We start from the raw sequence: 27,443 nt of genomic DNA, 5'->3' as shown, positions 1-27,443 counted from the left end.
AGCGCTGCAGTGACATATTCAGTGATGGGTGATGTCAGGCAATGTCCTGATCTCAGCTCTGGGGACGCCACACACCCAGCACCTGGTTCCAGCCCCACTCCCCGAGGGCTAATGTCAAACAAAATGTGCCTGTGCAGGACCCTGGGCGGATTCCCCCTGCCCCATTTTGCAAATAGCTGTCGTGGCATCTAGAGCCCAAGGGGCTATTTTCCAGAGTGGGGTTCACACCTGACCGTCCATCGCGGCCCGAGCAAAGCTGGGGTGTGACGCGCGGGAACGCTGCTGTGGGTTGGGCATTGCTGTGAGTGTGCAGCCGCCGGCGGGGGGCTCTGGGGAAGAGGCACCAGACCGGCTGAGCTGCTGATTCCAGGCACAGCTCGATGGGGAACAGGGGTGCTGATGGCTGGAGCACAAAGTGCAGGGCGCTGCCCGCTGCATGTGGCCACAGGAGCAGCTGCAATATGTGCAGCACTCGAACTCGTCTCACGAGCTGCCAGGCTGGTCCTCTGCTCTCTCCAGCTGCTTCTGCTGCGGGGCCAAGCAACCGTGGGAGCAGCCAATCTCGGCAGTCTCCCGGGGGCGGGGCCAGGCTGGCAGTGAGGGCGGAAGTGCTGGCAGTAGCCGACGGGGGGGGAATCCCCCTATGCCCGCAGTAAAGATGGCTTCCGGCCCATACAGGAAGTGCCCTCACGCTCAGGCCGGAAGTGGCGCACACGTGGTTTCCACGTGGCCGGCGAGCAGCTGCTGTGCCTCGGGATGGGCAAGGCCGGCAGGCTCCGCTCCGGGGCCGCCCGCAAGCTCCAGCGCTGGCGGAAGGGGCACAGCAGCGACAGCAACCCCGAGAGCCGCCGCCACCGCCTGGCCGCCCGCAGCCGCTTCTTCAGCCGGCCCGCGGGTGAGCGGGGGGCCGGGCCGGGGGAGCCCCGGGAGCCGCGGGGGCCGAGCCGGGCTGGGGGAGCCGTGAGGCCCGGGCCGGGCCGGGGGAGCCGTGGGGGCTGGGCCGGGGGCTGGGGCACAAGCCGCGCCGTCGATCTTCACACCCTGCTCCTCCCGGAGCTGGGCCGCAGGCTGCCCCCTGTCCCGGGGCTCCTGTGGAGCTGGGTGGTGCAGGCGGGTCCCCCTGGGGCGCTTGTAGGGAGACGCTGGGGCCTGCGGGGGGTGGGGCGGTCCCTGGGCTGTGGCTCAGTGCAAGGCTGTGGCTCAGTCCAGTTCCCAGCTCTCGGGGGGTGGGGAGCAGCATGGGTCTGGGGGGCACTGCTCGTCTGTCGGGGTGCCGGTCTCAGGGCAGGGGAAGGGCAGAGGCAGGAGGGGGAGAACTGACCTGCACGGTGCCATGGGGCCTGCTGCTGGAGCGGTCACAGGCCGTGTCTGGCTGGCAGCTGTGGGACGTGTCTGCTGTCCCAGGTGGAGGTTGTGTGGGAAGATCAGGGGCTCTGGGTCAGGGCCCCCTAACCTGCCTGTCTATGTGGAGCTCAGTGGTCCCGATCCTGGCTCTTGGGGCGACTGTGCTGCAGCTAGTAGAACCTTGGAGAAGGTGATGCAAAGCCTGTCGTTGGGGGGGCGTGGTCCCTGGCCTTTAAAAATACCAGGAAAACGTGCTTGGGTTATAAACCCCTTGGTGTCCTGAGCGCCTGGGGGAGTGCTGGGGGCCCGACCTGGCACCGACCCCTGTACTAGGAGCTGCCGGAGGCCAAAGCACGGACCGAAAACCCAGGTGCTGCGGGTAAAGCTGGCTGGGGTTTGTTTCTGATTTGGGAAATGCTGCTCGCAATGCCCGGTTACCAGCCCTAGCCCGGGCCACAGGTGGTGGGAGCCGCATGCTGCCTTGGCGGGAATCAGCAGCAGAGCAGGCGCTGCAGGCATCTCCGCACTGGCTAGGAGTTGAGTTCCAGGACCCCCCTGCCCCCACACCGCACAGCCGAGCCTTCCTAAGGCTTTGCCTCTGGAGGGGGAGGAGGCTGGGTGGCATGGACTGGCTTGGTGTGTCTGTACCCTGGTGAGCTGCCTTATAGACTCTCTGCTCTCTCGGTCGCTGCTCTGCCTCCTTGGGGCTTCTGGCCCAGGGTTTTCGTTCCACGCGCTGGAGATCTCTGACCCAGCCAGGTCGTCAGAGGGACACGCTCGGGCCGGAGGCCCTGTGCGAGGGAGTGTTTGGGGCCTGGGAGCGTGAGGATCAGGGTGTTAGCTGGGGGGAGTGGGGGTGGGATTCAGGTGTTCGTCTGGCGGCCCTGAGCATGTGTCCCCCACAGAGAAGAGTGACCTGACTGTGGATGCCCTGAAGCTGCACAATGAGCTGCAGTCGGGGTCCGTGCGCCCAGAGCAGGCAGGCCAGGGCTCCCAGCTCCGCATGGAGGAGGATGATGACGACGGAGCCGCTGTCACCGAGAAGTCCTCACACACCTTCCTGAGCGGCTTGAGCGACTGCACCAACGTCACCTTCAGCAAAGTGCAGCGGTTCTGGGAGTCCAGCTCCGCCGCGCACAGAGAGGTGAGCAGGGCACTCAGCTTGGGAGTGAGGGAGACTCTGGCCTTTGCCTTGGAGGCTGGGGGTGCTCTGGGGCCTTCCTGAGCATGTTGCCCCCTGCCCTGGCCTGGATGCCGTGGAGGGGACAGGGCAGCGTGTTCTGGGGCCAGGCTCTTGCCCCCTGCCCTGGCCCAGATGCTGCGGCGTTTTGTGGGGCCAGGCCCACGTCCTGTGGTGCTCACCCATCCCCTCCTGTACGCTCTCCGCAGATCTGCGCGGTGCTGGCTGCAGTGACGGAGGTGATCCGCTCGCAGGGCGGCACAGAGAGCGAGACCGAGTACTTCGCCGCACTGGTGAGTGGCTGTGTGCGTGGGGGCAGGTCTCAGCTAGAGGTGGGGGAGAGCAGCCTGTGGCTGGCCCCGAGTGTGCCCTGTGCTGGAGGGCTCTGGAAGGGACCGTGACCTTCCCTCTGCACGGGGCTGTCCCGGGGTAGCTGGACAGGGTGTCGGTGAAGGGCCCAGGGGACTGTGGCAGCAGAGCTCTGGCTAGGAGTGCCAGGAGCTGACTCCCCGCACAGCACTCTAGCTGAGCCCTGGCTCCCGGGGCAGGGGGTGGGTCCTTCAGCGAGCCGGAGGTGAAGCCGTCAGGCAGTGTGAGTTCGAGGGACGTGCTGGACTCTGCCATGCTGTGCCTGGGGGTGTCCAGCCGGGGTCCTGGCCAGGCGGCTGCAGTGCGTAGGGGTCTGGGATCCATGAGTGGGCTTAGTGCAGCCCCAGAGGCTGGGCTGGCTGCTCTGCTATCCCTGCCAGCTGGGTTGTGGGCACTCTGTCACCTGGCCCGGGGAGCTCCCGGCTGAGCCTGGCAGCGGGGTCCCCCCATGCTCACCCTGGCTGTGTTGCCAGATGACGACACTGGAGGCCGTGGAGTCACCGGAGTCGCTGGCTGCTGTCGCCTACCTGCTCAACCTGGTGCTGAAGCGGTGAGTCGTTCGTTGTTCCCCTGCTCCCCGGTTACTCTCACTGGGGGGGCTGGCCGGGGCGAGGCAGGGGTTGGGGATGGAAAGAAGGTGTAGGGGACCACGCAGGGTGCTGCTTGCAGGCTGGCGAGGCTGGGGGTGGGTGCATAACTGGGAGGGGGCAGGGCTGCCGCAAGCACTGTAACAGGTGCAGCTCTGAGCCCAGGGGCTTGTCTGGGGCCATGTGGCTGCTGATGTCTCTGAGTCGAGCTGGGGCAGGGTCACCCCCTCAGGGGACCTCTCAGCCCATGTCGGAGGGTCCCACTCACAGGGGGTCTCACCTTCCAGCACCGGGGTGGGGAAGGGCTGGGTCTCGGGGGGAGGAGGTGCAGCACATCTCCCATTGTCCCCCCTCCCTGTTGCCGGGCCCCTAGCCGCTCTGACGCCCTCCCCACTCTGCTCGCAGGGTACCAGGGCCTGTGTTGATAAAGAAGTTCTCGGACACCTCCAAAGTGTTGATGGGCATCATGGCCTCGCAGGCCGGCAGCGGCCCCTCCTCTGCCCTGCGATGGGTGAGTGCTGCCAGCAGGAGGTGGGCAGGGGGTCACTGGGGTGCGGCTGGCTCGAACACCCTGCCCTCAGCGAGATTGTGAGCAGTACGGGGCCCATCCCCTTGTGCTGAGCCTGCGGGGGCTGGGGTGTGTGTCTCCCCCAGCATCCTGGGCTCCTGCTGTCCCTGGATGGGTCAGGCTGGCGGGGGTGCTTGGTGTGGAGGAGGGGCAGTCTGACTTCTGGGGCTGGGGGGGGGTCAGGTGTGCGGAGGAAGGGCAGTCTGACCTGCGGGGGGAGGGGGCTGCCAGTTGCCCTGTCCCGGGAGGGCAGCACCGATACCCACATGTCCCTGTTGGTCTCTCCTTGCAGGTGCTCTCCTGCCTGGCTACGCTGCTGCGGAAGCAGGACCTGGCAGCCTGGAGCTACCCCGTCACGCTGCAGGTTTACCATGGCTTGCTCAGCTTCACAGTCCACGCCAAGCCCAAGGTGAGCCCAGCGGGACCCTGTGGGGTGCCCCCTCCTGCCTCCCAGCTGGGGCCCTGTGTAGTTCTGTCTCAGTCTGCAGGGTCTCACTGAGGCCTCAGCCCTGGATCTGGAGCTGCCTGGTCTGTGCAGTGCCCTGGGCGTGGAGGTCCCAGCCCTATCTCCCCGATCCTTGGCAGGAGGCTGCCCAGGGCACCCCCCTCACGCTGCTCCCATGCTTGGCAGGTGCGGAAGGAAGCCCAGCACGGCGTCTGCTCCATCCTGAAGGGCAGCGAGTTCCTGTTTGGGGACACAGCTCCCATGCACCACCCAGCTGCGCAGTCCACAGCCCGATTCTGTGTGCAGGAGATCGAGAAGTCCGGAGGTACGGGGGGGGGAATGGATGGACGTGGGGTGCGCAGCTGTGGGGAGTGCATGAGGACTGGGGGAAGCCTGGGGGGGTGCATGGGGACCCAAGGGGGTTGTGGGGTGTGCAGCTGTGGGGGGGGGTGCATGGGGACCCGAGGGGGTCGTGGGGTGCGCAGCGTTGGGGGGGGTGCATGGGGACCCGAGGGGGTCGTGGGGTGTGCAGCTGTGGGGGAGTGCATGGGGACACGAGGGAGTCGTGGGGAGCGCAGCGTTGGGGGGGGTGCATGGGGACCCGAGGAGGTTGTGGGGCTATTGGGTGGTTGCCGAGCTCGGGTCTGTGCTGGGCTCTTTTTGGCCCCTGCACTGCTGCCCCTGAGCTGCGCTCGGTGGGTTCGGTGCTGCGCTCTCGGGGCCCGGCAGCCCCTGGCAGAGGGGTTCAGTCATGGGGAGCCTTGCCGGCCGGCCTGAGCCGGGGGGGGGGCTGTTCTGTGTGTTCACCTCTGCCCCATTCCCCAGGTACCAAGGAGGCCACCACCACCCTGCACGTCCTGACCCTGCTCCGGGACCTGCTGCCCTGCCTGCCCCTGGCCATGGTGAAGACCTGCTGCGAGACCCTGCTCCGCGTCATGACCCTCAGCCATGTGGTGAGCAGCTGGCTGGGCTCCCGGAAGGGAGGGGACCCGTCACTGTCCTCGGGCCCCCAGCCTCCTGCCCTGGGACCGGCCAGGCGTTGTCTCCTGCCGTGACACGCCAGGGCTAGGGCTGCCCAGCGCCCGCTCCCTGCCTGCCCGGGCCAGCTCCGCGGGGTCAGGCAAGGGGGCCCTGCAGGGTACCGGGAGTGTGGGGGGGGTCACCTGGACTCCATCTGGGACAACCCTGCCCCTTCCTGGGTGGAATCTGCCCACGCCTGGGGCGTGTTCCCCCTTCGCTTCTAATGCTGTGTCCTTTGCAGCTGGTGACAGCATGTGCCATGCAGGCCTTCCACAGCCTCTTCAGCGCCAAGCCTGGCCTGGGGTGTCTGTCTGCCGAGCTCAACGCCCAGATCATCACCGTGAGTGCTGGGGGGTGGGGGCAGGGTGGGCTGAGTGGTGGGGTCATTGGGTGGGGGGGAGGGCAGGCTGATTGGAGGGGGGCCACGGGGCTGGAGGCAGGGTCACTGGGTGGGGGCAGGGAGGGGTGGGCAAGGTCATAGAGTGGAGGCAGGGTGGGCTGAGGGGTGGGGGATGGGGGCAGATGGGCATCTTTCACTGAGCCCGCCCCGCCCTGCCCTGCCCTGCCAGGCCCTGTACGACTACATGCCCAGCGAGAACGACCTGCAGCCCCTGCTGGCCTGGCTGGCCGTCATGGAGAAGGCACACAGCAACCTGGCCAGGTAATGGGCTGGGCTAGGCCTTGGGTGGCAGGAGCCCCCATGGGGGGTGGTGTGTCAGGGACCCTGGGGATGAGGGGGTGGCAGGGGCCCCATGGGGGGGGTCAGGTGTTGGGGCTCCTGGGGGTCATAGAATCTCAGGGCTGGAATGGACCTCAGGAGGTATCTAGTCCAATCCCCTGCTCAAAGCAGGACCAATCCCCAACTAAATCATCCCAGCCAGGACTTTGTCAAGCCTGACCTTAAAAACCTCTAAGGAAGGAGATTCCACCACCTCCCTAGGGAACCCATTCCAGTGCTTCACGACTCTCCTAGTGAAATAGTGTTTCCTAATATCCAACCTAGACCTCCCCCACTGCAACTTGAGACCACTGCTCCTTGTTCTGTCATCTGCCACCGCTGAGAACAGTCTAGATCCATCCTCTTAGGAACCCGCTTTCTGATAGTTGGAGGCTGCTATCAAATCCCCCCTCATCCTTCTCTTCTGTAAACTAAATAATCTGAGTTCCCTCAGCCTTTCCTCATAAGTCATGTGCCTCAGTCCCCTAATCATTTTCATAACCCTCCGCTGGACTTTCTCCAATTTGTCCACATCCTTCATGTAGTGTGAGGCCCCAAATTGGACACACTACTCCAGATGAGGCCTCTCCAATGTTGAATAGAGGGGAATGATCACATCCCTCGATCTGCTGGCAATGCCTCTACTTATACAGCCCAAAATGCTGTTAGCCTTCTTGGCAACAAGGGCACACTGTTGACTCATATCCAGGTTCTCGTCCACTGTAATCCCCAGGTCCTTTTCTGCAGAACTGCTGCCTAGCCACTCGGTCCCCAGCCTGTAGCAGTGCATGGGATTCTTCCTTCCTAAGTGCAGGACTCTACACTTGTCCTTGTTGAACCTCATCAGGTTTCTTTTGGCGCAATCCTCTAATTTGTCTAGGTCCCTCTGTATCCTATCCCTACCCTCCAGCATATCTACCACTCCTCCAAGTTTAGTGTCATCTGCAAACTTGCTGAGAGTGCAGTCCACGCCATCGTCCAGATCATTAATGAAGATATTGAACAAAACCAGCCGCAGGACCGACCCTTGGGGCACTCTGCCTGAAACTGGCTGCCAACTAGACATGGAGCCGTTGATCACTACCCGTTGAGCCCCACAATCTAGCCAGCTTTCTATCCACCTTATAATCCAATCATCCAACCCATACTTCTTTAACTTGCTGGCAAGAATACCGTGGGAGACCGTGTCAAAAACTTTGCTAAAGTCAAGGAATAACACGTCCACTGCTTTCCCCTCATCCGCAGAGCCAGTTATCTGCTCATAGAAGGCAATTAGGTTAGTCAGGCATGACTTGCCCTTGGTGAATCCATGCTGACTGTTCCTGATCACTTTCCTCTCCTCTAAGTGCTTCAGAATTGATTCCTTGAGGATGAGGTGTCAGGGCCCCTATGGGGGGGGTCAGATGCAGGGGCCCTGGGGACGAGGGGGCGGCGGGGGACCCCTTGGTGCAGGGGTCCCTGGGGACGAGGGGGTGGTGGGGGCCCCCGGGGTGCGGGGAGCCCTATGGGGGGGGCAGGAGGTGCAGCAGCAGGGACCCCTGTTGGAGGAAGAGGGGTGCGGGCTCTCCCTGGTGCTGGACCCTCTCTCTCTTGCAGGCTACAGTGGGACCTGTGCTGGGGGCACCTCCCCCGCCTCTTCACAGCTGCTGTGAGCTGCCTCCTCTCCCCCCACCCACAGGTGCTGGCGGCTGCGACGCAGACGCTCAAGGTACCGGGAGCAGCTCCCCCCTCCATCTCGTTCTGGCCTGGCTGTCCTGGGGGGTGGCTATTCCCGCCCCCCGCCATGGGACACCAGGCTTTGCTCGGTGGAGCACTGCATGCTGGGATCTGCCCCCTCCCCTGCCCGCGTGGGGCTGAGGGGCGTGGCTAACCCCCCCCTCGTGACTGCCCCTGCAGGCTCTGCTGAGTGAGTGCGTTGCTCCCCACATGGCCGAGCTGGGACCCGTTTCTGCCTCTGCCTCCGGACCCGCCTCCCACGTCTGCAGGATGTTCAGGTGAGTGGGGCCTGCCTGGCTGTGGGGCTGGAGCTGGGGCTGCCTCGTGGCCCCGTCCCTCCCCACCTCCGAGCTCTTGTGCGTGCCCCGTGGGGAGCCCCGGTGTGGCGGGAGCAGGCGCTGTCTGTGCCCTGGCGGCTCTGAGCCGATGCTCTCTCCTGGTGCAGGGCGGTGGAGGAGGGCTTGACGTACCGATTCCATGCGGCGTGGGCCTCCGTGCTGCAGGTGCTGCGGGCCTTCTTCGAGGTGTGCGGGAGGCAGTGCCATCCCTTCATGAGGAAGGTAAGGGGGCCGGGAAAGCCCTGGGTGCGGGGGCCCAGCGGGGTGACTGGGAAAGGAGCCTGGGCTCGAGGCTCCAGGGCTGGGCTGTGCAAATGCTTCCCACAATACAGAGGCTGCTGAGAGCCGGTCGGTTGTGCTGGCTTCCCAGACACCGGCATTTGGGTGGCAAGCGAGTGCTTAAAGCCCCTTCCTGGGCATCCCAAGGACCGTTCGGGAGGGGGAGTCCAGCAGTGGCTTCCCAGACCCAGGCTGGCCTCCGCTGCATCAGCTGGTCCGGAGGGTGGGAGTGTGTGCGTGGTACCTGGCTGCCCGGAGCCCGCATTGCTGTGGCTAAGGGGCTGCTTGTCCCCACGGGCCAGCTCTGCCCTTCCCTCCCAGGGAGAAGGGGGTTCCAAGTGCTGTCCTGGGGCCAGAGATCTCTGGCTAGGCTTGATCCTGCCTCTTCAGTCCACCCAGGCTGGTGCAGGCTGCGCTCCTCCTCGGAGGTGGCTGTGTTGGTACTCGGGGACGGGATCTGCTCTGTGAAGGTCTCAGACTGTGGCCAGGCATGCAAGTTGGGTGAGGGGAACACACTTGTCCGTGTGCGTGGGCTGCTCCCCGGCCCAGGGGCCTCTGGGAGGATTCCATGTGACTACCCCGTCTCCTCTGCAGTGTCTCCAGTCCCTGTGCGACCTGCGCCACTCCCCACACTTCCCGCACACCAGTGAGCTAGACCGGGCGGTGGGGGCTGCCGTGGCCAGAATGGGCCCCGAGGTGCTGCTGCAGGCGGTGGCCCTGGAGATAGATGGCACAGAGTGAGTATGACCCCTGCCCCTGCGCGGCTGGGCCTCACCCTCCTGCAAACAAACAGCCGGACAGGTCCAGGGGCCGGACCCAGGGCCTCCCAGCACCGCAAGGGCAGGACTCCTGACCAGCCTCTGGCACCAGCGGTCCCTGGCTCTCCCTGGGGCTCCCTGCAGCGAATACAGCCAGGCCATACTCCGGCTGGAGGCTCGTGCTGTAGCTTTGAGTGTTTCCAGGGACGCAGGCAGGGAACTGGCTATTAGTCCCCTGGCCACGGGGGCTGGAAGCTGTCGCCTCACCTAAGGGGAAGGTTACAGCACAGATCCTTCCTGGCAGCCCAGCCGCGCTGCAGTGAACCCCCACAGTCAGGCTGTGTCTGACCTGAGCCAGTTCCCAGGTGTCGTGGAGCCCCAGGGTCAGTGCCGCGGCCCAGGAGGAAGAGCGAGACCCCGCGGGGGCCTAGCCCACTGAAAGGGTCCCTAAGACCATAAGAACGGCCATCCTGGGTCAGACGAATGGTGCATCCTGCCTGATAGCCATCGCTGGACCTGTCCTCCAGGAACTTAGCTAGTTCCTTTTTGAATCCACGTATACTTTTTGCCTTTTCAGCACTCCCTGGCAAGGAGAAGCAGGCTGACTGTGTGGGGTGAAGTGCTCCATGTGTTCGTTCTAAACGTCCTACCTATTAATGTCATTCAGTGACCCCGTTTTGTGTGTGATGCGAAGCAGAGGTGCCAACTTCCTACTGTGCTGGAGGGGAGGGGGCTCAACCCTTGCTCTGCCCTAGGCCCCGCTCCCACTCCACCCCTTCCCCCAAGGCCCCAGCCCCTCCCTGCCTCTTCCCACCCCGTTGTTCCGCCCCCCCAGTGCCTCCTGCACACTTTGGAACAGCTGATCCCCAGTGGGCGGGAGGAGCTGGGATGGTGCTGATCGGTGGGTGCTCCAGCCCCGGAGTGCTCACAGAGTTGGTGCCTATGAAGTGAAGGAGTAAATAACACTTATTCACTCTCTCCAGCCCAGTCACGATTGTATGGAGCTCGATCACATCCCCCTTAGTGGTCTCTTTGCCAAGCTGAACAGCCCCAGCCTTTTTAATCCCTCTTACGGAAGCTGTTCCAATCCTTTCATCACCTGTGCGGACTTTCTCTGCACCTCTCCCAGCTCTAATCAGGTTCCCTCTAATTTTTCCCACCCATGTGTAGAATGAATTTGATGTGCACCAATGTGGAAGTGACCCTTGACACATCACCTCCCTATTGGAGCACATCACAAAATTCATGTGGCAGGCGTGGGGCCAAGGGGTATGGAGTGTGGGAGGGTGTGCCCACTGGGGTGGGGCTGAGGATGAGGGGCTCTGGCTGGGGCAGAGAGTTGGGTGCAGGGGGTGAGGCTTTGGGGTGCAGAAGGGTGCTCTGGTGCTACAGTGTGGAGAGAGGACTCCCCTCACCTCTCTCTCCCCACAGCAGCACCTGGGCTTGGGGGGGGAGAGGTGGCAGCTCTGGGGCTGCAGGATAGGTGCCCCTCCCCTGGCCCCAGCAAGTCTGGGCTGGGGGAGGGCCTCCCTGGCCACATTTGGGGTCTGGGGCCACCCCTGGGGGAAGGGCCCGGCAGGTTGGGGGCCAGGCTAGGTGGGGCCTGGGGGAGGGGTGCCCCTCCCCTGGCCATGATGGGTTCGCTGGGCACCTGTGCGGTGCTAAATAGGTTGCACAGCTGTGCAGCTTACAGAGAACTTAGGTTTGAATATATCTTTTCTGAGAGGGGGCAGTCAGAACTGCAGGCCGTATTCATGGCGTGAGCATGCCCTGGATTTATATACTGGCGTTATGACAGTTACTGTCTAATTATCTGTCCTTTTCCTAATGGTTCCTAATGTTGTTCACTTTTTTGATGGCCGCTGCACATTGAGTGGATGTTTTCAGAGAACTATCCATGATGACCCCAAGATCTTTTCTTGAGCGGGAACAGCTCATTCAGATTGCATCGTTCTGGATGTACAGTTGGGATTGTTTTCCAATGCGTGTTGCTTTGCATTTATCAACATTGAATTTCATCTGCCATTTTCTTGTCCAGTCACCCAGTTTTGTGAGATCGCTTTGCAGTCAGCTTTGGACTTTCTTGAGTCATTTTGTATTGTCCACAAACTGTTTCCCCCTTTTCCCAGATCATTTGTGAATATGCTGAATAGGGCTGGGCCCGGTACAGACCCCTGGGGACACCACCGTCTACCTCTCTCCGGTCTGCAAACGGTGACGTGTTACTGTTTGGTTTATCAGTTTGTTCCAAAACCTCCTCTACTGACACCTCAGTCTGGGCAGGGCCTCAGATTTGTCCCCTAGAGAGACTGGCCCAGGCATGGGAATCTCCCCAAAGCAAAGAATTCGGTTAGTTCCTCTGCGACTGGCTTGTCTGCTGGGACGCTGCTTTACCCCGTTGTCGGTTTGGTTTGTCTGAGCCTGTGGCTGGTTCTCTCGGTGCCTGTTCCAGAGCTGGCTGTAAAGCACCGATCCCTCCGATCTGTGACGGCAGCAGGAGCAGCCCCTGCTGCACTTTAACCGTGTGTTCCCCTCCACAGGGAGACACTGGATTTTCCCCGCAGCTGGCTCCTGCCGGTGATCCGGGACCACGTCCAGGGCTCGCGGCTCAGCTTCTTCACCAGCTATTTCCTGCCCCTGGCGGCCACCCTGAAAAGCAGAGGTAACTAGCGGAGGTGGGGAGTGCGGGGCCTGTCCCCGGGAGGTCATGGGGCACAGAGCCAGCATGGCCCCCACGGGGCGGGGCAGATGGGGAGCACTGGCTGAATAAACTGCACCCTGGCCCATCTCCTGCTGCGGGTTCAGAGGCTGTGGTCTGGGTGCTCTGCTCCCCAGGGACCCTGAGATCAGGGTGGTGCCTTTGCTCTCTCAGACCCTGCTGGCAGATGGCCCCAGGACGCTCTCAGGGATGCCCCTCCCCTGGGTTGCCTCGGGGGTTGAAGTCTGTAAGTAGCCGCATAGGGAACGGGTACTGGAGGGTGGGCACTGCCGTCAAGCCGAGGAAGGTCTAATGCGACCCGGGGCTGGAAGCCGGAGCGAGACACACCAAGGCAGGAAGTCAGGCATGGATGTGTGCCAGGGCAGAGAATTAACCCCTGGAATGTCGCCCCAGGGTGGGCGGATTCTCTGTCACTGGCAATGTTTAAATCCAGGTGATCGGCTCTGGGGTCATTGCGGGGCTGGTTTCTGGCCTGAGCTATCTGGGGGTCAGATGAGAGGATCCCAGTGGGTCCTTCTGGCCGCAGGTTCTAGGAATCCGCTGCAACCCTCATATCTCCCTTGTCTCTTTGCTGCAGCCGTGGAGCTGGCCCAGGCCGGGAAGAGTCTGGAGTCCAAGATCTATGACACGCTGCAGTGGCAGGTGAGAGGCTCAGGCCGTGAGGCTCCTGGGCACAGGGCCTTGCAGCTAGGCTGGCTGGATCCTCCCGAGGGGCGGCTCTGCCGTGTCAAGCTGGTGTCCCCTCCGCCCCTTCACGCGCCTCCTTTACCTTTCAGATCTGGACCATGCTGCCTGGCTTCTGCACCAGGCCCACGGATGTGGCAGCCTCCTTCAAAGGGCTGGCGCGGACGCTGGGCACGGCCATCAGCGAGCGGACAGACCTGCGGCTCACTGTCTGCCAGGCCCTGCGCACGCTCATCAGCAAGGGCTGTGAGACGGGTAAGGGCTGGGCCCAGGGGGGGCCCCCTGCCGGGGGACTGGGCCACTCGGCAGGTGGAGGGACACGTTGCTGGAGCAGGGGCGCATCCTTCAGCGGCCTGGGAGCTGCAGTGTGGCCAAGTCTCCAGTGCCTTCAGTCAGCCCTGAGCCCCACAGGGCCCTGGATACCCAATGGTCTTGCCCATCCTGGCTGGGGGTCCCCCCCCGATCCCAGGGTTGTGGGAGGCCCAGCGTCTCCTGCTGTGAAGGTGCCAGGCATTAGCAGCTGGATCCTTCCGGCCGTGTGTGGGGCGGTGGGTGAGTCCGAGGGCCCCGGGCGCAGACCCGCACTGCTCTGTGCCTCTCCCCAGATGCCGAGCGGGCGGAGGTCGGCCGCTTCTCCAAGAACTTCCTGCCCATCCTGTTCAACGTGTACAGCCAGCCGGGGGACGCTGGGGGCAGCGCAGCCGATCGGCGCGCTGTGCTGGACACCATCCGCATGTACCTGACTATCACTGAGCAGCAGGTGAGGCGGGGCGGGGGCCTGGACAAGCCCTGTGGGGCGGCGCAGTCAGCTGTAACGCTGGCATGGCCCCCTCTGCCGGGAGACCCGATGGAAACACCTCCCCACAGGGCCTGCTGCAGAGCCAGCTGCTGGCGTCTAGGCACTGCGGAGCCCAGGCCTCCGGGCGCTGAGTGAGCATGGCTGGGGGGTGGTTCCCCCTGCTGGGGCCTCGCCGGGATGCTGTGCTGGGGAGGTGTCCACCCCAGAGATGTATTGAATTCCCTGTAGAGCCCCCGGTTCCAGGCAGCCGGGGGGCTTGGTGAGGACCCTGGGGGGCTGTCGGCAGTGGAGATTGAACCCCGGCTCCACTGCCTGAGCTGTCGGCCTTGCTCAGAGGCTGCCTGTGGGCCAGTGAGCAGAGCCGCACCGAGCGGGGGTTACGCGGGTGGGGGCCCGGCACCTGAACTGACCCCGGGCCGTGGCTTGTCCCCTCCCGCAGATGGTGTGCGGGTTCCTGGAGAAAGCCAGCGAGAAACTGACCGGCCCCGAGAGCACAGAGTTTACCAGGTAACGCTGCGGGCTAGGGTGCTGCCTGGACACAGCCAAGCTCCTCGGAGCTGGGGGTGCTGGAAGGGACCTTCCCACCGCAGACTTATCCTGCTCCCCCTTCCCACTGGGTGGGTTGTTTGCCCGGCTGGGGCTGCGGGGCTGCCTCTGCTGGTGGCTAGGAACGTCTCACTCGCGGCAGCGGTGTGGCCCTGGCCAGTGTATGCCCACTCGTTCTTGGTACTGCCAGGCGGGGGGGGCGCAGCGCTGAGATCCTCCTCCCCCCCACCCCCACACACTCAGCAGGGAGCCGGGCAGAGTCCTGGGCATCCCACCTCCCCTCCGCTAACCCCCCTCTGCTGCAGGCTCTCCATCCTGGACCTGATAGTGGCCATGGCGCCCTATGCTGATGAGCCTTCCCTGGGCACCCTCTACCGCACCATCCAGCCCTCCCTGCAGGTGAGTCGCCCAGGCTGGGGTGGGAGAGGACAGGGCGCCCTGCGGGGGCACCAGTACGGGTGGAGGTGCTTTCCCGCTCCCCGGTCCCTCCATCCCTCGCAGCAGTCACCTGATGAGCCCTGCAGGAGGCTGGGATGGAGGCAGGCTCGCTGGAGGGGCCAGGCTCCTGACGCCTCTCCCTGGATCCAGAGAGCGGAGAGGCTCTGCAGCCGGGAGCCCCCAGGGCAGGCACAGGGGTCTCTGGCTGAGGCTCGCTCGGTGGAGTGGGGGGAGGGGTGCGGGCAGGGGCTTGGCTGACACCGTCTCCCCGCAGAGCAAGGAGCGCGGGGTGCAGAAGAAGGTGTACCGCGTGCTGGAGGAGGTGTGCGCAGCCCCCCGGCCCCCCTGCCAGGCCTTTGTCCACAGCCACCTGGAGGAGCTGAAGAGAGATCTGCTGGGCTCACTGCAGAGCGCCGCCTCCCCTGCCAAGAGGGTGAGCCCGGGGGTGGGGTCAGAGTGCCCAGGACAAGCTCGGGGCTGGGGGAGAGGAACCGCTGGGCATGGGGCAGAGGGCATGGCCTGGGGGCGGGGGGTGCACAGGGGTGTCTCTTTGGATCTGACAGTGCTGTCCTGCTCCCCTCCCCCAGCCGCGGCTGAAGTGCCTGTTGCACATTGTGAAGCAGCTGACGGCTGAACACGAGGACTTCGTTGTGGCCCTGGTCCCAGAGGTGAGGGGGGGCATGGCTTGGCCCCTGGGGGTTTCTGGGCAGGATGGCACATGCTGCCGGGCTGTTCTGTGGGAGCGGGCGCCCTGCAGAGTGCTGCTGAAACCTCGTGCAAGTGTCGGGGGGTTGCTCTGGGGCAGGCGCTGGGGGGGAGAAGTGGGTGCTGGGGAGGTGGGGCAGGCGCTGGGGGGGAGAGGTGGGTGCTGGGGAGGTGGGGTAGGCGCTGGTTCTGATGGTGTTTGCACCGCCAGGTGATTCTCTGCACCAAGGAGGTGTCGGTGGGGGCCCGGAAGAATGCCTTCCTGCTGCTGGTGGAGATGGGGGAGGCCTTCCTCCGCTTTGGCCCCACGCCGCACGGTAAGGCGTCCCTGCCCCCTTCCCTGCCTGGGCCTGCTCTGGGCCCTCTGACTTCCGCCCCCATCCATGCCAAGGCCTCTCAGTGCTAAATCCACCACACCAGCCACATAGCCACTTGCAGCCCCCTCTGCGGGAGGCCCTGCCTTGCCCCCCCCGTCCCAGCCCTGTGGGGCGCTGAGGCCTATCCTGCACAGCCTGGGTGGCCAGCACGCCTTCCAGTCCCCTGCCCGTGCTGCGGGCTGCAGTGGGGCCTGCCTGGGCTGGGCACCAGAGCTGGCCTGGGGGGAGGTCCCAGCTGAGTCGAGAGGTCTTGGAGCTGCCGCGGGGGGAGGACTGAGCTAACCCGGGGCCGTCCCTTCCCGCACAGGGGCCATGCAGCGGTTCCTGCTCCTGGTCTACGCGGGGCTGACAGGCTCAGTCACCATGATCAGCTGCACCTTGCTGGCGCTCACCCACCTCCTCTTCCAGTTCAAAGGTGAGGGGCTTGGGGGGGCTGGAATCCCAGCTGCTCCCCTCAATGCAGGGCTGAGCAAGGGGTGTGTGAACCCCTGTGGGCACCTCTGCTGGCACGCGTAGCTGGGGGTGGGACGTGCCCCAGCAGCTGCCATGGGGGGAGCTGTGTGCACATGGGGAGCACAGTCAGTGCCTGCTGCACCCCTGGGCCAGAGGCTAGGGGGGCTGAGGCCGGTCAGAAGGCGGGGCTAGAGAGAAGGCCCCTCCCCATGGCTATGGGGACTGCGGCTTGTCACAGAGCCCCTGGGCGATGCTCTGGAACTGCTCCCCACCAAGCCAGTCAGGACTCTGGGGAGCCTCCTCTCCCTTGGAACAGACTGTCTGCAGGGCAAGAAGCTCACACAGCTTCACCTCCTGGGTCTCTCCTTGGGGCATTCAGCATCCTCTGCCCCTCCATGCGCTTCCCGCAGCGAGCCTGCCCCAGCGGGGTCCTGGGGAAGCCACCGGGTCCTGCACCCCCACTTCGCAGTCAGACGTGACTCTCAGCCAGCCAGTAACACAGAGGTTTATTCGATGACAGGAACAGGGTCTAAAACAGAGCTTGTAGGTACAGAGAGCGGGACCCCTTGGCCGGGTCCATTCTGGGGGGCAGTGAGCCAGACCCCCCACATCTGCCCTCACTCCTGTCCCCAGCCAGCTCCAGCCTAACAATCACTCCAGCCCCTCCTCTCTGCTCAGCCCCTTTCCCGGGCCAGGAGGTCACCTGATCCCTTTGTCTCCAACACCTTCAGCTGGCACCTTTGCTGAGGAGGGGCCCAGGCCATCAGTTGCTAGGAGACAGAGTGCCAGGCATTTAGGTGCACTGGCCCCTTCCTCTGCAGCAATCACACACCCTTATCCCACCACTTAGATATCCAGAACTGCCTAGGGGACACTGAGGCACCAACACAGTATTCAGAGCAAACATTAAGAACATTCCCAGTTTGTCCAGGGGGTGATGGGTGAGCGTGAGCCAGACTCTCTCCAGCTTTCTCCCTCAGCTCCACCCCCTGGTGCTGCTGCTGCCCCAGCCTGGGGGGGCCGGGGGACCCCGCTGCCCGGTCTGAGCCCTGTGCCTCTTGCAGATCACATGGGGCTGGCGGTGGTGGAGCAGCTGCTGCAAAACGTCTGCCTGCTGCTGGGCTCGCGCACGCGGGACGTGGTCAAGGCGGCGCTGGGCTTCCTGAAGGTGGCGCTGCTGCTGGCGGACGCCCAGCTGCTGGCCAGGCATGTCCAGATGATGGTGAGTGGGGGGGTGGGGGCAGGCCTGGCCTGGGGGCCTCTAGGGAGGGAGCGGCTGCCCTCAGAACAGGGTCCCTGCCAGGCGTACGTGGGTCCTGCCCACAAGCTGGGGGTACAGGGAGGGGCCCTTCCCTTGCTCTGGCTGCCTGCTCCATGCAGGGCCATTGGGGCCCAGTCCTTGCCCTGAGGTGGATGCTGCCAATCCCTGGTGACCCACGCGAGGGGGCCTGGACGAGGATCCTTGCCCCCAATACCTGCCAGGATGGCTGCGCTCCAGCTGCCTGCCCGGTGCCTGGGCTCTGAGTGCCTAGGGAGACCACCCGCTTCCAGGCCTCTACCCAGCGCCAGCTTCCCCCTCCCAGCTAGCGGGGAAGGGTGGCAGGACTGAGAGAGCTTGGGGGGGAGCGAGGGTAATAGTGCAGGGGTGGGGAGGCCCGGCTGGGGGGTGCTGAGCAATGTCTGAGGGGTGGGGCCCATGGGCAGGGGGAGATGGTGCAGCAGTGGTGCGTGTCGTGGGGGGGGGAAACACGTGTGCTGTCCCTTGAAATCACACTGGGGCCCACACAATCTCTTGGGGGCATGGGGAGGCATGTTCTCCCAGGGGTGGGAAGAAGGGGATATGGGGGGCCGTGCTGTCCCGTGGGGGATGTGGGGCCACTGTCCTGGGCACTGGGGGTGACATGTTCTGTCCTGGGGGAAGGGGGTGGGCAAGCAGGTGCTGTCCCTTGGGGGATGTGGGGCTGCTGTCCCGGGCACTGGGGGTGACACACTCTGTCCCTGGGGGAAGGGGGTGGGCAGGCGGGTGCTGTCCCGGGCACTGCGGGTGACGCGCTCTGTCCCCGGGGGAAGGGGGTGGGCAGGCGGGTGCTGTTCCGGGCACCGGGGGTGATGCGCTCTGTCCCCGGGAGAAGGGGGTGGGCAGGCAGGTGCTGTCCCAGGCACTGGGGGTGACGCGCTCTGTCCTCGGGGGTAGGGGATGGGCAGGCGGGTGCTGTCCCGGGCACTGGGGGTGACACGCTCTGTCCTGGGGAAAGGGGGTGGGCAAGCAGGCGCTGTCCCTTGGGTGGTGGTGGGGCTGCTGTCCCAGGCACTGGGGTGACGCTCTCTGTCCCGGGGGGAAGGGGTGGGCAAGCGGGCGCTGTCCTGTGAGGGATATGGGGCCGCTGTCCCAGGCACTGGGGGTGATGCGCTCTGTCCCCGGGGGTAGAGGTTGGGCAGGCGGGTGCTGTCCCGTGGGGGATGGCAGGTGCTGTCCCGGGCACTGGGGGTGGCGTGCTCTGTCCCCGGGGGAAGGGTGTGGGCAGGTGGGTGCTGTCCCCTGCACTGGGGGTGACGCGCTCTTTCCCAGGGGTAGAGGGTGGGCAGGCGGGTGCTGTCCTGGGCACTGGGGGTGACGCGCTCTGTCCCCGGGGGTAGGGGGTGGGCAGGCGGGCGCTGTCCCGTGGGGGTTGGGGGGTGCTGTCCCGGGCACTGGGGGTGACGCGCTCTGTCCCCGGGAGTAAGGGGTGGGCAGGCGGGTGCTGTTCTGGGCACTGGGGGTGACGCGCTCTGTCCCCGGGGGTAGGGGGTGGGCAGGCGGGCGCTGTCCCGTGGGGGTTGGCGGGCGCTGTCCCGGGCACTGGGGGTGACGCGCTCTGTCCCGGCAGCTGGAGGCCGTGGGGCGCCTGACGGACGACATGAGGCGTCACTTCCGCATGAAGCTGAGAAATCTCTTCACCAAGTTGGTCCGGAAGTTTGGGTGAGGTGCCAGGGAGTGGTGGGGGGCGGAGCTCTCGCTCCGGGGGCGCTGCCCTCTGCTGAGCCTCAGGCCTGCGGGGTGTCTCCAGCACATGGGCTGGGGTGGGGGGTGTATGTTGGGGGGGCTGTGCCAGGCCGGGGGTTGCTGAGTTCTCTCTGCCCCCAGCTTTGAGCTGGTGCAGGGGCTGCTGCCCGCCGAGTACCACAAGGTGCTGCTGAACATCCGCAAGGCCGAGGCCCGGAGCCGCAGGCAGCGAGCCCTGAAGCAGGCGGTGGCCGCGAGCGAGGAGGTGATGCCAGCGCAGCCCAGGGGAGACAGGTACTGGGGATGGGGGTGAATCATGCTGGGCGAGGGGAGGCGGTCTCGCCCCGTGGCCTGTCCTGGGGATGGCATGGGGCTGGTGCGGGGGGGGGAGGAAGCCGCTCTCGCCCCGTGGCCTGCCCCAGGGGTGGCATGGGGCTGGCGCGGGGGGAGCAGGGGTCTCACCCCGTGGCCTGCCCTCGAGGTGGCATGGGACTGGCATGGGGGGGGCGGAGGTCTCGCCCCTTGGCCTGTCCTGGGGATGGCATGGGACTGGCATGGGGGGGGCGGGGGTCTCGCCCCGTGGCCTGTCCTGGGGATGGCATGGGACTGGCATGGGGGGGGGCGGGGGTCTCGCCCCGTGGCCTGTCCTGGGGATGGCATGGGGCTGGCGTGGGGGGGTGCCCTGGGGCCTGTGCTTGGGGGGTGGCACTGGACTGGGGGGGGGGGTCTCGTCTCAGGACCTGTGCTTGGGGGGTGGCTGGGGGTGGCACCGGGCTGGGGGGGAGTGTCTCGTCTTGGGGCCTTGGCTGGGGGTGGCGCTGGGGTGGTGTCTCGTCTCAGGGCCTGTGCTAGGGGGTGGCTGGGGGTGGCACCGGGCTGGGGGGGAGTGTCTCATCTTGGGGCCTATGCTGGGGGGAGTGTCTCGTCTCGGGGCCTGTGCTGCGGGTGGCTGTGGGTGGTGCAGGGCTGGGGGGGGGGTCTCGTCTCCTGGCCTGTGCTGGCGGGTGGCGCTGGGCTGGGGGGGGTTGTCTTGTCTTGGGGCTTGTGCTGGGGGTGGCACAGGGCTGGGGGGGTGTCTCGTCTTGGGGCCTGTGCTGGGGGTGGCACAGGGCTGGGGGGGTGTCTCGTCTCGGGGCCTGTGCTGGGGGTGGCACAGGGCTGGGGGGGTGTCTCGTCTCGGGGCCTGTGCTGGGGGTGGCACAGGGCTGGGGGGGTGTCTCGTCTCGGGGCCTGTGCTGGGGGTGGCACAGGGCTGGGGGGGTGTCTCGTCTCGGGGCCTGTGCTGGGGGTGGCGCTGGGCACAGGCTCACACCCTGGGCCGGCGCCGGGCGCTCTGCATCGGCCTGGCACAACACCCTTTCCCTTCTCTCTCCCTGTCCCAGCATGGAGGAGCTCCTGGCCGACTCAGACTCAGAGCAGGAGGAGGACGAGAGGCGTGGTGGGAGAGAGCAGATGAAGCAGGCACGGCAGAAGAGCCAGGCCTGGCTGAAGGAGGGCGAAGGAGACGAGCCCCTCAACTTCCTTGACCCCAACGTGGCCCAGAGGGTGCTGGGTAAGGAGCGGCTCACGGGGCCCAGCAGTGCCCGTGGCAGGATGTGGCTGCATCGGCTGGGGGACCTTGGCTGTTGCCCCTGCTGTCGGGGCCTGTGCACGCAGGCTGGGCTTTGCGGGGGATGTGTGCGGTGGGATTAGCCATGGCCATGCCAGAGCTGGGGGTGGGTTGGGTGGCTGGCCATGTTCCCAGCCAGGGCACCTCTCGGCTCGAGCCGCATCTGCCTCAGGCTCGCTAACCCCTCCATCTCTCGGCTGAACCAGCTACGAAGCCAGGCCGCAGCAGGGCCAGGGCCAGGGGAGCGAGCCATGACTTCAAGGTGTCGGCGGACGGACGCCTGATTATCCGCGAGGGCCCCAAGGACGAGGACGACGAGGGAGCCAAAGGTACCGACCGGGATGGGGAACGCAGGGACCTGGCTTCCCCACACCTCCGGAGGCTCAGCAGCCTGCTCCGGGTTCTCCTCCTTCCACCCAGTGCTCCACGTCAGGCCATCCCCTCCTTGCTCCAGTGCTCGCAACTGGCAAGCTGTGTGATGGGGCCTGGCCCCCGGAATGTCTCCTGGCCCTGGGTGTGGGGTCTGGTGTCACCCCTCCGCTGGGCACATTGCAGCCTGGGCAGTGCTGGGACAGTCTCACGCTGGGCTGTGGGGCTGCCTGGCCACACCCACCTGGTGGCATGGGGCAGCCATAGTAGGGAGGTCTCCCCTCCTGGCAAAGGCGCCCTGGGGCCCCCCACATCCCTGCTGGGCACAGCAGCCATGCTGCTGGGGTAGCAGGAGGGGAGCCGTGTCGGTCCCTGAGCCACCCTCCGTCTGGCTGGGCCTGGGCAGGAAGCAGGAGGTCCCAGTCCTGGCTCTGACTTGGCTGTTCTTTGTTCCAGGAGTGGATGAGGAGATGGCCGACCTGATGCAGGAAGTGGGGATCCGGAGCGTGAGTACTGGCGCTGAGTGCTTGCCCCTAGGGCCGGGTAGGGCTCGGGCCAGACACGCTCTGCGGTCCCAGCGGGGGCTTGTTCCAGGGGAGAGGCTGGGACCCAGGGCAGGGCCTGCTCCGTCTCACCAGCAAAGCAGATACCCATGGTGGGGATGGCGGGCAGAGGGAACCAAGGGAGTCCCAGCTGCTCCTGGCTGAGCTGCCCTCTCTCCACAGAGGAAGGCTCAGAAGCGCCGGTTCCGGGAGGAGGCGGAGGACGAGGAGCCGGAGGATGGGACTCGGGTGCACTACAAAGGTGACCCCAGGCTGCGCGGTGCTGCCTCCAGCAGGTGTGGGGGCTGGCCGGCTCCCCCAACACCCACACCGCCGGCTGGCTCCCAGAGGGCGGGGCGTGCTCAAGGCATCAGCCTTGGGTTCTGCCCCCAGCTCCTGGAGCTGGGTCCTGGGTGGGTTTTGGATCCCCTCGGGAGCGCTGGGCTCAGTCACTGACACACCCTGGCAGCCCCGGGGATCGCCCATGGCCTGGGGCAGAACTCAGGGGTGTGAGATGTCCAGCTCTGTGCTGGTTCCTGCCTCTCGCCCTCCCTTGGGCAGGGAGCATGGAAACCTCCCCCGATCCCTGGAGCTGCATCTGATGCAGGTTTGCTGCTGTTTTTAGCTGGAGGCTCCGGAATCCACCGGCGACTGGGTGCAGGGCCGGCACTTGGGGCAGACTACAAGGCCAAGGTAAGGAGGCCCCGGGCAGTGGGGAGTCATTTTCCATAGGCTCTCGGGGGGCGGGCTGGGGGTGAAGCCAAACAGATCCTGATGGAGATAGGAGGGTGTGATCCCCCACAGCTGCAGGCCCCATGTCCAGGGGCGTTGGGGTCTGCCCTGTCAGGGCAGCGCTGTTCGCAGCGTGTGGGGCTGGCGCATGGCTGCGGTGCTGCCCGAGTGCCCTTACATGGCAGGCAGAGTTGCTTGGGAGGCGGTTTCCCAGCCTGGAGCTGCAGCTTGCATGGATGCCAGCATGTCCCTGGTCATGAGTGCAGGGGGCCCTGCCTGGGGGCTCCCTGGGGCGCATTCCCTGGGATTCTTGCTGCCCTCGCAGTCTCCTGGCCTGGCTCCCTCCCTGGAGCAGGTCTCGGCAGTGCTGGCACTGCCCAGCGGCCGCCCCTGAGCCGAGCGTGGGTCTGCAGCCCTGTGCCTGGTCCTGGAGGTCAGACTGAGCCCAGGGCGCAGTGAGAGGGGTGAGGCAGGGTCCCCAGTGGCCTCCTGGCTGCATTGGGGCCATGTCACTTGCTCCCACTTCAGGGGCCCCCTGCCCAGGGCTGTCAGCATGGGGCAGGCTGGTTCCTCATCCTCCTGTGTGCTCCCCAGACAGGCCGCGGTGATGTGAAGAAGAAAGGCCGGCTGGACCCCTACGCTTACATCCCACTGAACAGAGCCAAGCTCAACCGAAGGTGCGGCTGGGGGTCACCCAGGGGCGTGACGACTCTGAGGCTGGGGTGGAACTGGAGCCAAGCCAGGAGCAGATCCCTGGATGCCAGTCCTGGGGTAGCTCCAGGCCAACGGCTGCACGTGGCAGGGCAGCTGGGAGTTCCCACGAGCGCCCCCTCCTGGGACAGGCCGGGGCTGGAGTCACCGGGAGCTCCCCTCCCTTCCCCCCCCCAGCCAGCTCCTGCCCCACTCCCCACAGCGCCCCCTGCTGGGAGATGCCAGGACTGGAGTAGCTGGGAGCTCCCCTAACAGCCAGCTTCTGCCCCCTCACCACAGCGCCCCCTGCTGGGACAGGCCAGGGCTGGAGTCACCAGGAGCTCCCCCCCGCCAGCTCCTGCCCCCTCACCACAGCGCCCCCTGCTGGGAGTATCCGGGAGCTCCCCCCTGCCCCCGCCAGCTCCTGCCCCGCTCCCCACAGGGCCCCCTGCTGGGACAGGCTGGGGCTCCCCAGCTCGGTGGCGTGCTGTGACGCTGACTTTGGGCAGCACCCGCTCTAACCTGTGGCCTCTGCTCCTTCCCCTCCCCAGGAAGAAGGCGAAGATGCAGGGACAGTTCAAGGGGCTGATGAAGGGGGCCCAGCGGGGTGCTCAGACTGGCCGGAAGCACCGCCAGAAGGAGCGTCGTGTGTGAGGCTTTGAACGCCCCCGTCCTCCATGCCCCCGCCAGCCCTGAAGACCCTCCCAGGCTGGACGCTGTTCCCTGCCCGCCCAGAGCCCCGTCGGCCCTTCCTGGGGCTGGTGGTTCTGGGGCAGGCTGGGGGCTCAACGTGGCCCTGGCAGCAGGAGATGGACACTGGCTGTGCGAGGTTTGTTGGGAGCCACCGGTGCCCCCCTTGTTCCAGACACTGGTGGGCTCGCAGCAGCAGCTGGGCCCTCCGTTTTGGGGAGGAGGAGGCTGCCTTGGCACGGAGCCAGACTGGGGACCTGGGCGAGCCAGTGACTGGCTGCATTGGACTAGCATGGTGAGAAATAAAGACGGTGCCACCTCACGCTGCTCCCTCGCCATTCACCCTGCCAGCAGGGCCCTGCTGTGCAGGGACAGTGCCCGGGGTGGGGCCAGGCCCCATCACTTCTCCCCACACTCTGCCCATTAACCCGCCCCCTGCGGCTGGGTTCAGCCTTCTGCTGCCCCTGTCCCATGCTGTGCTCAGACCCCTGGTGGGTTCGTCTGGTGCCCTGTGCCCATAGGCCCTGGAAACAGAAGGTTTTACCCCGGCCCAGAGTGACCTGCCCTGGCACTGGGGCGTGGTTGGGCAGAGAGCAGCCCTGGGGCACTGTATACTCACTCCATTCCCTCCCGCTGCCTCGTGGGGCCAAGAGCCCGGCTGCTGGCCAGTCCCCACGCCCCTGCCTGTCCCAGCTGGCGCTGCTAGGGCACGGCGTGTCCCATCCCTGCGCCAGGCCCCGGGGCCTGTAGGGCGTTGGGCTGGGCTGGCTGCAGGGCTGATGGGCACTGTGCTGGTGCCAGCGTTCACCTCGCAGCAAAGCCAGTGTCTGTCCGCGCTCTAACCGGGCATTGGCCCACCCTGTGGCTGCCCCAGCCGATGCAGGCTCACGCTGCTCCGAGCCCATGTGGTTTGTTGGCACCTCGCCCTCTGAAGCGGGCAGGAGACACCGCCGGGTGGGGACGAGCTGAGGAGTGTCTCCGAAAGGCCTCACAGCCCAGCCACGAGCTGCAGGTGCCCCAGGCAGGGCCTCGCCAGGGAGCCAAGCCGTTCTGTGTACCAGGGACCAGAGCGGGTCTGGGCCAACTAGCCCACTCGCAGCTTCTACTTCACAGAGCTCAGGCACCCAGTGGCAGCACCGCCCCGCAGCAGTCTCGCCAGCCTGCTGTGCCAAAGTGAAGGAGCCAGCGAGTCTCCCATCCCAACCCAGGACCCAGCCCTGGGCCTAAGCCTTGGGCCCGCACCAGCCTAATCCGCTGTGGTCACAGGCAGGGAACGGGGGGCCCCCCAGGTTGAGGCTTGTGACCGGGAAGTGAGGTGGGCAGGCAGGCAGATGATCCCAGCGCAGGGCCTGCACCTCATGCTGCCTGTGGAGAGAGGCAAACCCCCAGGGTTGCTGCCAGTCTCGTGGGGGGAGATTCCTAAGGTGAGCAGTTAGCCCCTGTGCAGGGGAGCAAGGCCCAGGGGCTGTGCCCCTGAGCGGGGATTCTCGGGGAGCCTCAGAGGCCTGGCTGTGTCCAGCTCTGATGCTTCAGAGGTAGGAGGAATGAACAAATCCAGCCAGGACCCAGCTAATTGTGCAGTGGGTCTTGGCCAGCACGGATCCCCTGTCATGTCTTCTGTACCCAGCAAACATGCTGTATAGAGCCACGTGGCCCTGGGGGGCACTAAATCCCCCTGTTTCTAACTGCCCCCAGGCCAGGCCCACTCCAGCCACACTGCTGCTCTGACGGCATCTCAACCTGAACACAGGCAGCACCTCCAGCAGGTTCACATTACCCAATTCCTGTCCACGCACTACACCCCCTGCTGCCCCTTTATCTGTTCCCCTGGGCTAGGGTGCTGCTGTGTCTCCTGGCCTGGGCATTGTCTGTGGGGTGCACATGGCTGAGAGGGGGCCCCCCATGCCCGGTATCCTGTCCCTGAGCCAGTGCCAGCTGCTGCAGGAGGTCCCCGTGGGTCAGGTTAGCTCAAGCCCTGAAGCAGCAGAGGCTGTCGCCCACCTAACCCTGACTATTCCCCTCGTAACTCGGCTCTTCTTGGTAGAGAGAAATGTCCGGGCTGCTGGGATCTGCTGGGGGTGTGAACCGAGGCAATGGGCTGCATTTGCGGGGGGTGGGGCGGGGGGGGTGTTAAAGCTGAAATCGAACAAACTAGCCGTGCCCAGTTGGTAAGTGTGCTGGGATGGAATCGACTCCAGTTACCCCTTTCACTGAGGCCAGGGAGCTTTGGCGGCCTCCATTTTACCGTGGGCAGCACGTCTCCCATCAGGACACTTGGTTATTAACCAATGAGCAGTTTAACTCAGCCTGGGCGATGGGTTCCCCAGCCAGGGCTCGAGGTGTGACCCGAGCACACCCCGACAGTCTGGCACACGGGTCTCCTAGACTAAGGCCGGGGCTCTGCAGGGAGGAGCAGTGCCAATCCCCACGATGGCTCGTTCTGTTTGCATATGATCAGTTCTCTAGCACCCGGGGCATTCCCCAGGCTTTCCCCAAGAGCACGGATGTGCATGGCCTGACCTGCCGGCACTTTCAGGAGCGTAGGCCCGGCTGTGTCAGTGGCTTGGTCTGAAAGAGGCCCGTTTGCAACCTCAAACGCCTGTTTAAAGTTATTGTTTTAACTCTCCTAGGCCAGTTTGCTGTGGCCGGGGAGTGTGGAAATATGAGTGAGTTAGAATCCAAACCATGGGCGGAGATGTCGGGGGGCGGGGGTTCAGCAAGCCCTGGGGTCCCTCGCTGTGGCCCTGTCCATACCCTGCTGGAGGCAGTCACCCTCTGATTTCTATTGGGGACTTTCCAACGGGCTCGTAGCTCTGGGTTCTGCACTGCTTCTGGCAGCGGCTAGGAGAGGGCCCTGATGTGTGACGCTTTTCAATGAGACCTGGCGGGTGAGGAATATCTTTTATGCGCCCAGAGACAGGCACGTCCCAGTGTGCACTGGGCTCTGGGGGAACACAGGAGCTTGGCCTGTCTCACCCACTGAACTGGGTCCAATCGAAGGTATTTCTTCCCCCACTATGTTGCTATCATCCCGGGAGCCAACGCTGTAAACACCCTTTTGGTGCTCCTTTTACTCCGTGGAATTGTATGATTCCTTTCCTGGGTTGTGTTTAGCCTTGGCTGACTGCGAGCTCATCATTTGAACAGATAATAGGAACGGTTCTTTTTAAGCATTTTTTCGGTTGGAATCAGTTTGTATGTTCTTCTTCGAGTGATTGCTCACATCCATTCCAGTTAGGTGTGCGCGCCGCGCGTGCACGTTCGTCGGAAACTTTTTTTACCCTAGCAACTCCAGTGGGCCGGCAGGTCGCCCCCTGGAGTGGCGCCGCCATGGCGCCCAATATATATCCCTGCCGGCCCACCCGCTCCTCAGTTCCTTCTTACCGCCGTGTCGGTCGTTGGAACTGTGGAGCGCGGCATAGCTGTCCTCCACGTCCCTAGCTCTCCTTGTTCTCTATCGTTATCTCTATTGTAGTTGTTAATTAGATTGTTAAGTGTAGATAGTGGTAGTTAAGTGATAAGTAGTTTGTAAATAGTTCTTCGCCGGGGGCTTAGCCCTTCCCGGCACCCGGCACCGGGCTCATGCCTGGTTCGCCGGGCTTCAAGCAGTGTGCGGCCTGCAAGAAGCCCATGCCTACCAGTGATCCCCACGACGCGTGCCTGAAGTGCCTGGGGGAATCGCACAGATCCGACAAGTGCCGCATCTGCAAGGCTTTTAAGCCAAGGACTAAGAAGGAGAGGGATCAAAGGCTCCGGACTCTCCTTATGGAGGCGGCACTTGACCC

General features: G+C 64.9%; 1 protein-coding gene across 1 annotated transcript; it reads left to right on the top strand.

Annotated features, from left to right (window-relative positions):
• Positions 1-725: 725 nt before the first annotated feature.
• On the top strand, positions 726-24,820 carry RRP12 (ribosomal RNA processing 12 homolog). Its single transcript, XM_050957973.1, has 34 exons — positions 726-895; positions 2,250-2,488; positions 2,734-2,817; positions 3,367-3,443; positions 3,886-3,991; positions 4,341-4,457; positions 4,680-4,818; positions 5,319-5,446; positions 5,755-5,853; positions 6,083-6,174; positions 7,828-7,939; positions 8,128-8,225; positions 8,393-8,507; positions 9,159-9,301; positions 11,863-11,984; positions 12,619-12,683; positions 12,818-12,980; positions 13,331-13,485; positions 13,964-14,031; positions 14,376-14,469; positions 14,783-14,941; positions 15,096-15,176; positions 15,425-15,530; positions 15,898-16,005; positions 17,108-17,265; positions 18,911-19,002; positions 19,168-19,320; positions 20,409-20,578; positions 20,842-20,964; positions 21,461-21,510; positions 21,730-21,808; positions 22,172-22,239; positions 22,873-22,955; positions 23,520-24,820. The coding sequence occupies exons 1-34, from the start codon at positions 757-759 to the stop codon at positions 23,620-23,622; spliced, it is 3,888 nt and encodes a 1,295-aa protein (XP_050813930.1). The 5' UTR covers positions 726-756; the 3' UTR covers positions 23,623-24,820.
• The last annotated feature ends 2,623 nt before the right edge of the window (positions 24,821-27,443 follow it).

This window comes from Gopherus flavomarginatus, chromosome 6 (genome assembly GCF_025201925.1).
Source record: "Gopherus flavomarginatus isolate rGopFla2 chromosome 6, rGopFla2.mat.asm, whole genome shotgun sequence".
Classification (NCBI taxonomy): domain Eukaryota; kingdom Metazoa; phylum Chordata; order Testudines; family Testudinidae; genus Gopherus; species Gopherus flavomarginatus.
Note: the sequence above shows the minus strand (reverse complement) of the source record. Positions and strands in the feature narration are given on the sequence as shown.

Coding starts and splice junctions, on each gene's coding strand:
- RRP12 (XM_050957973.1), top strand. CDS start 757: ATGGGCAAGGCCGGCAGGCTCCGCTCCGGGGCCGCCCGCAAGCTCCAG. Junction 8,226..8,392: donor CACGTCTGCAGGATGTTCAG/GTGAGTGGGGCC, acceptor CTCCTGGTGCAG/GGCGGTGGAGGAGGGCTTGA. Junction 22,956..23,519: donor AGAGCCAAGCTCAACCGAAG/GTGCGGCTGGGG, acceptor TCCCCTCCCCAG/GAAGAAGGCGAAGATGCAGG.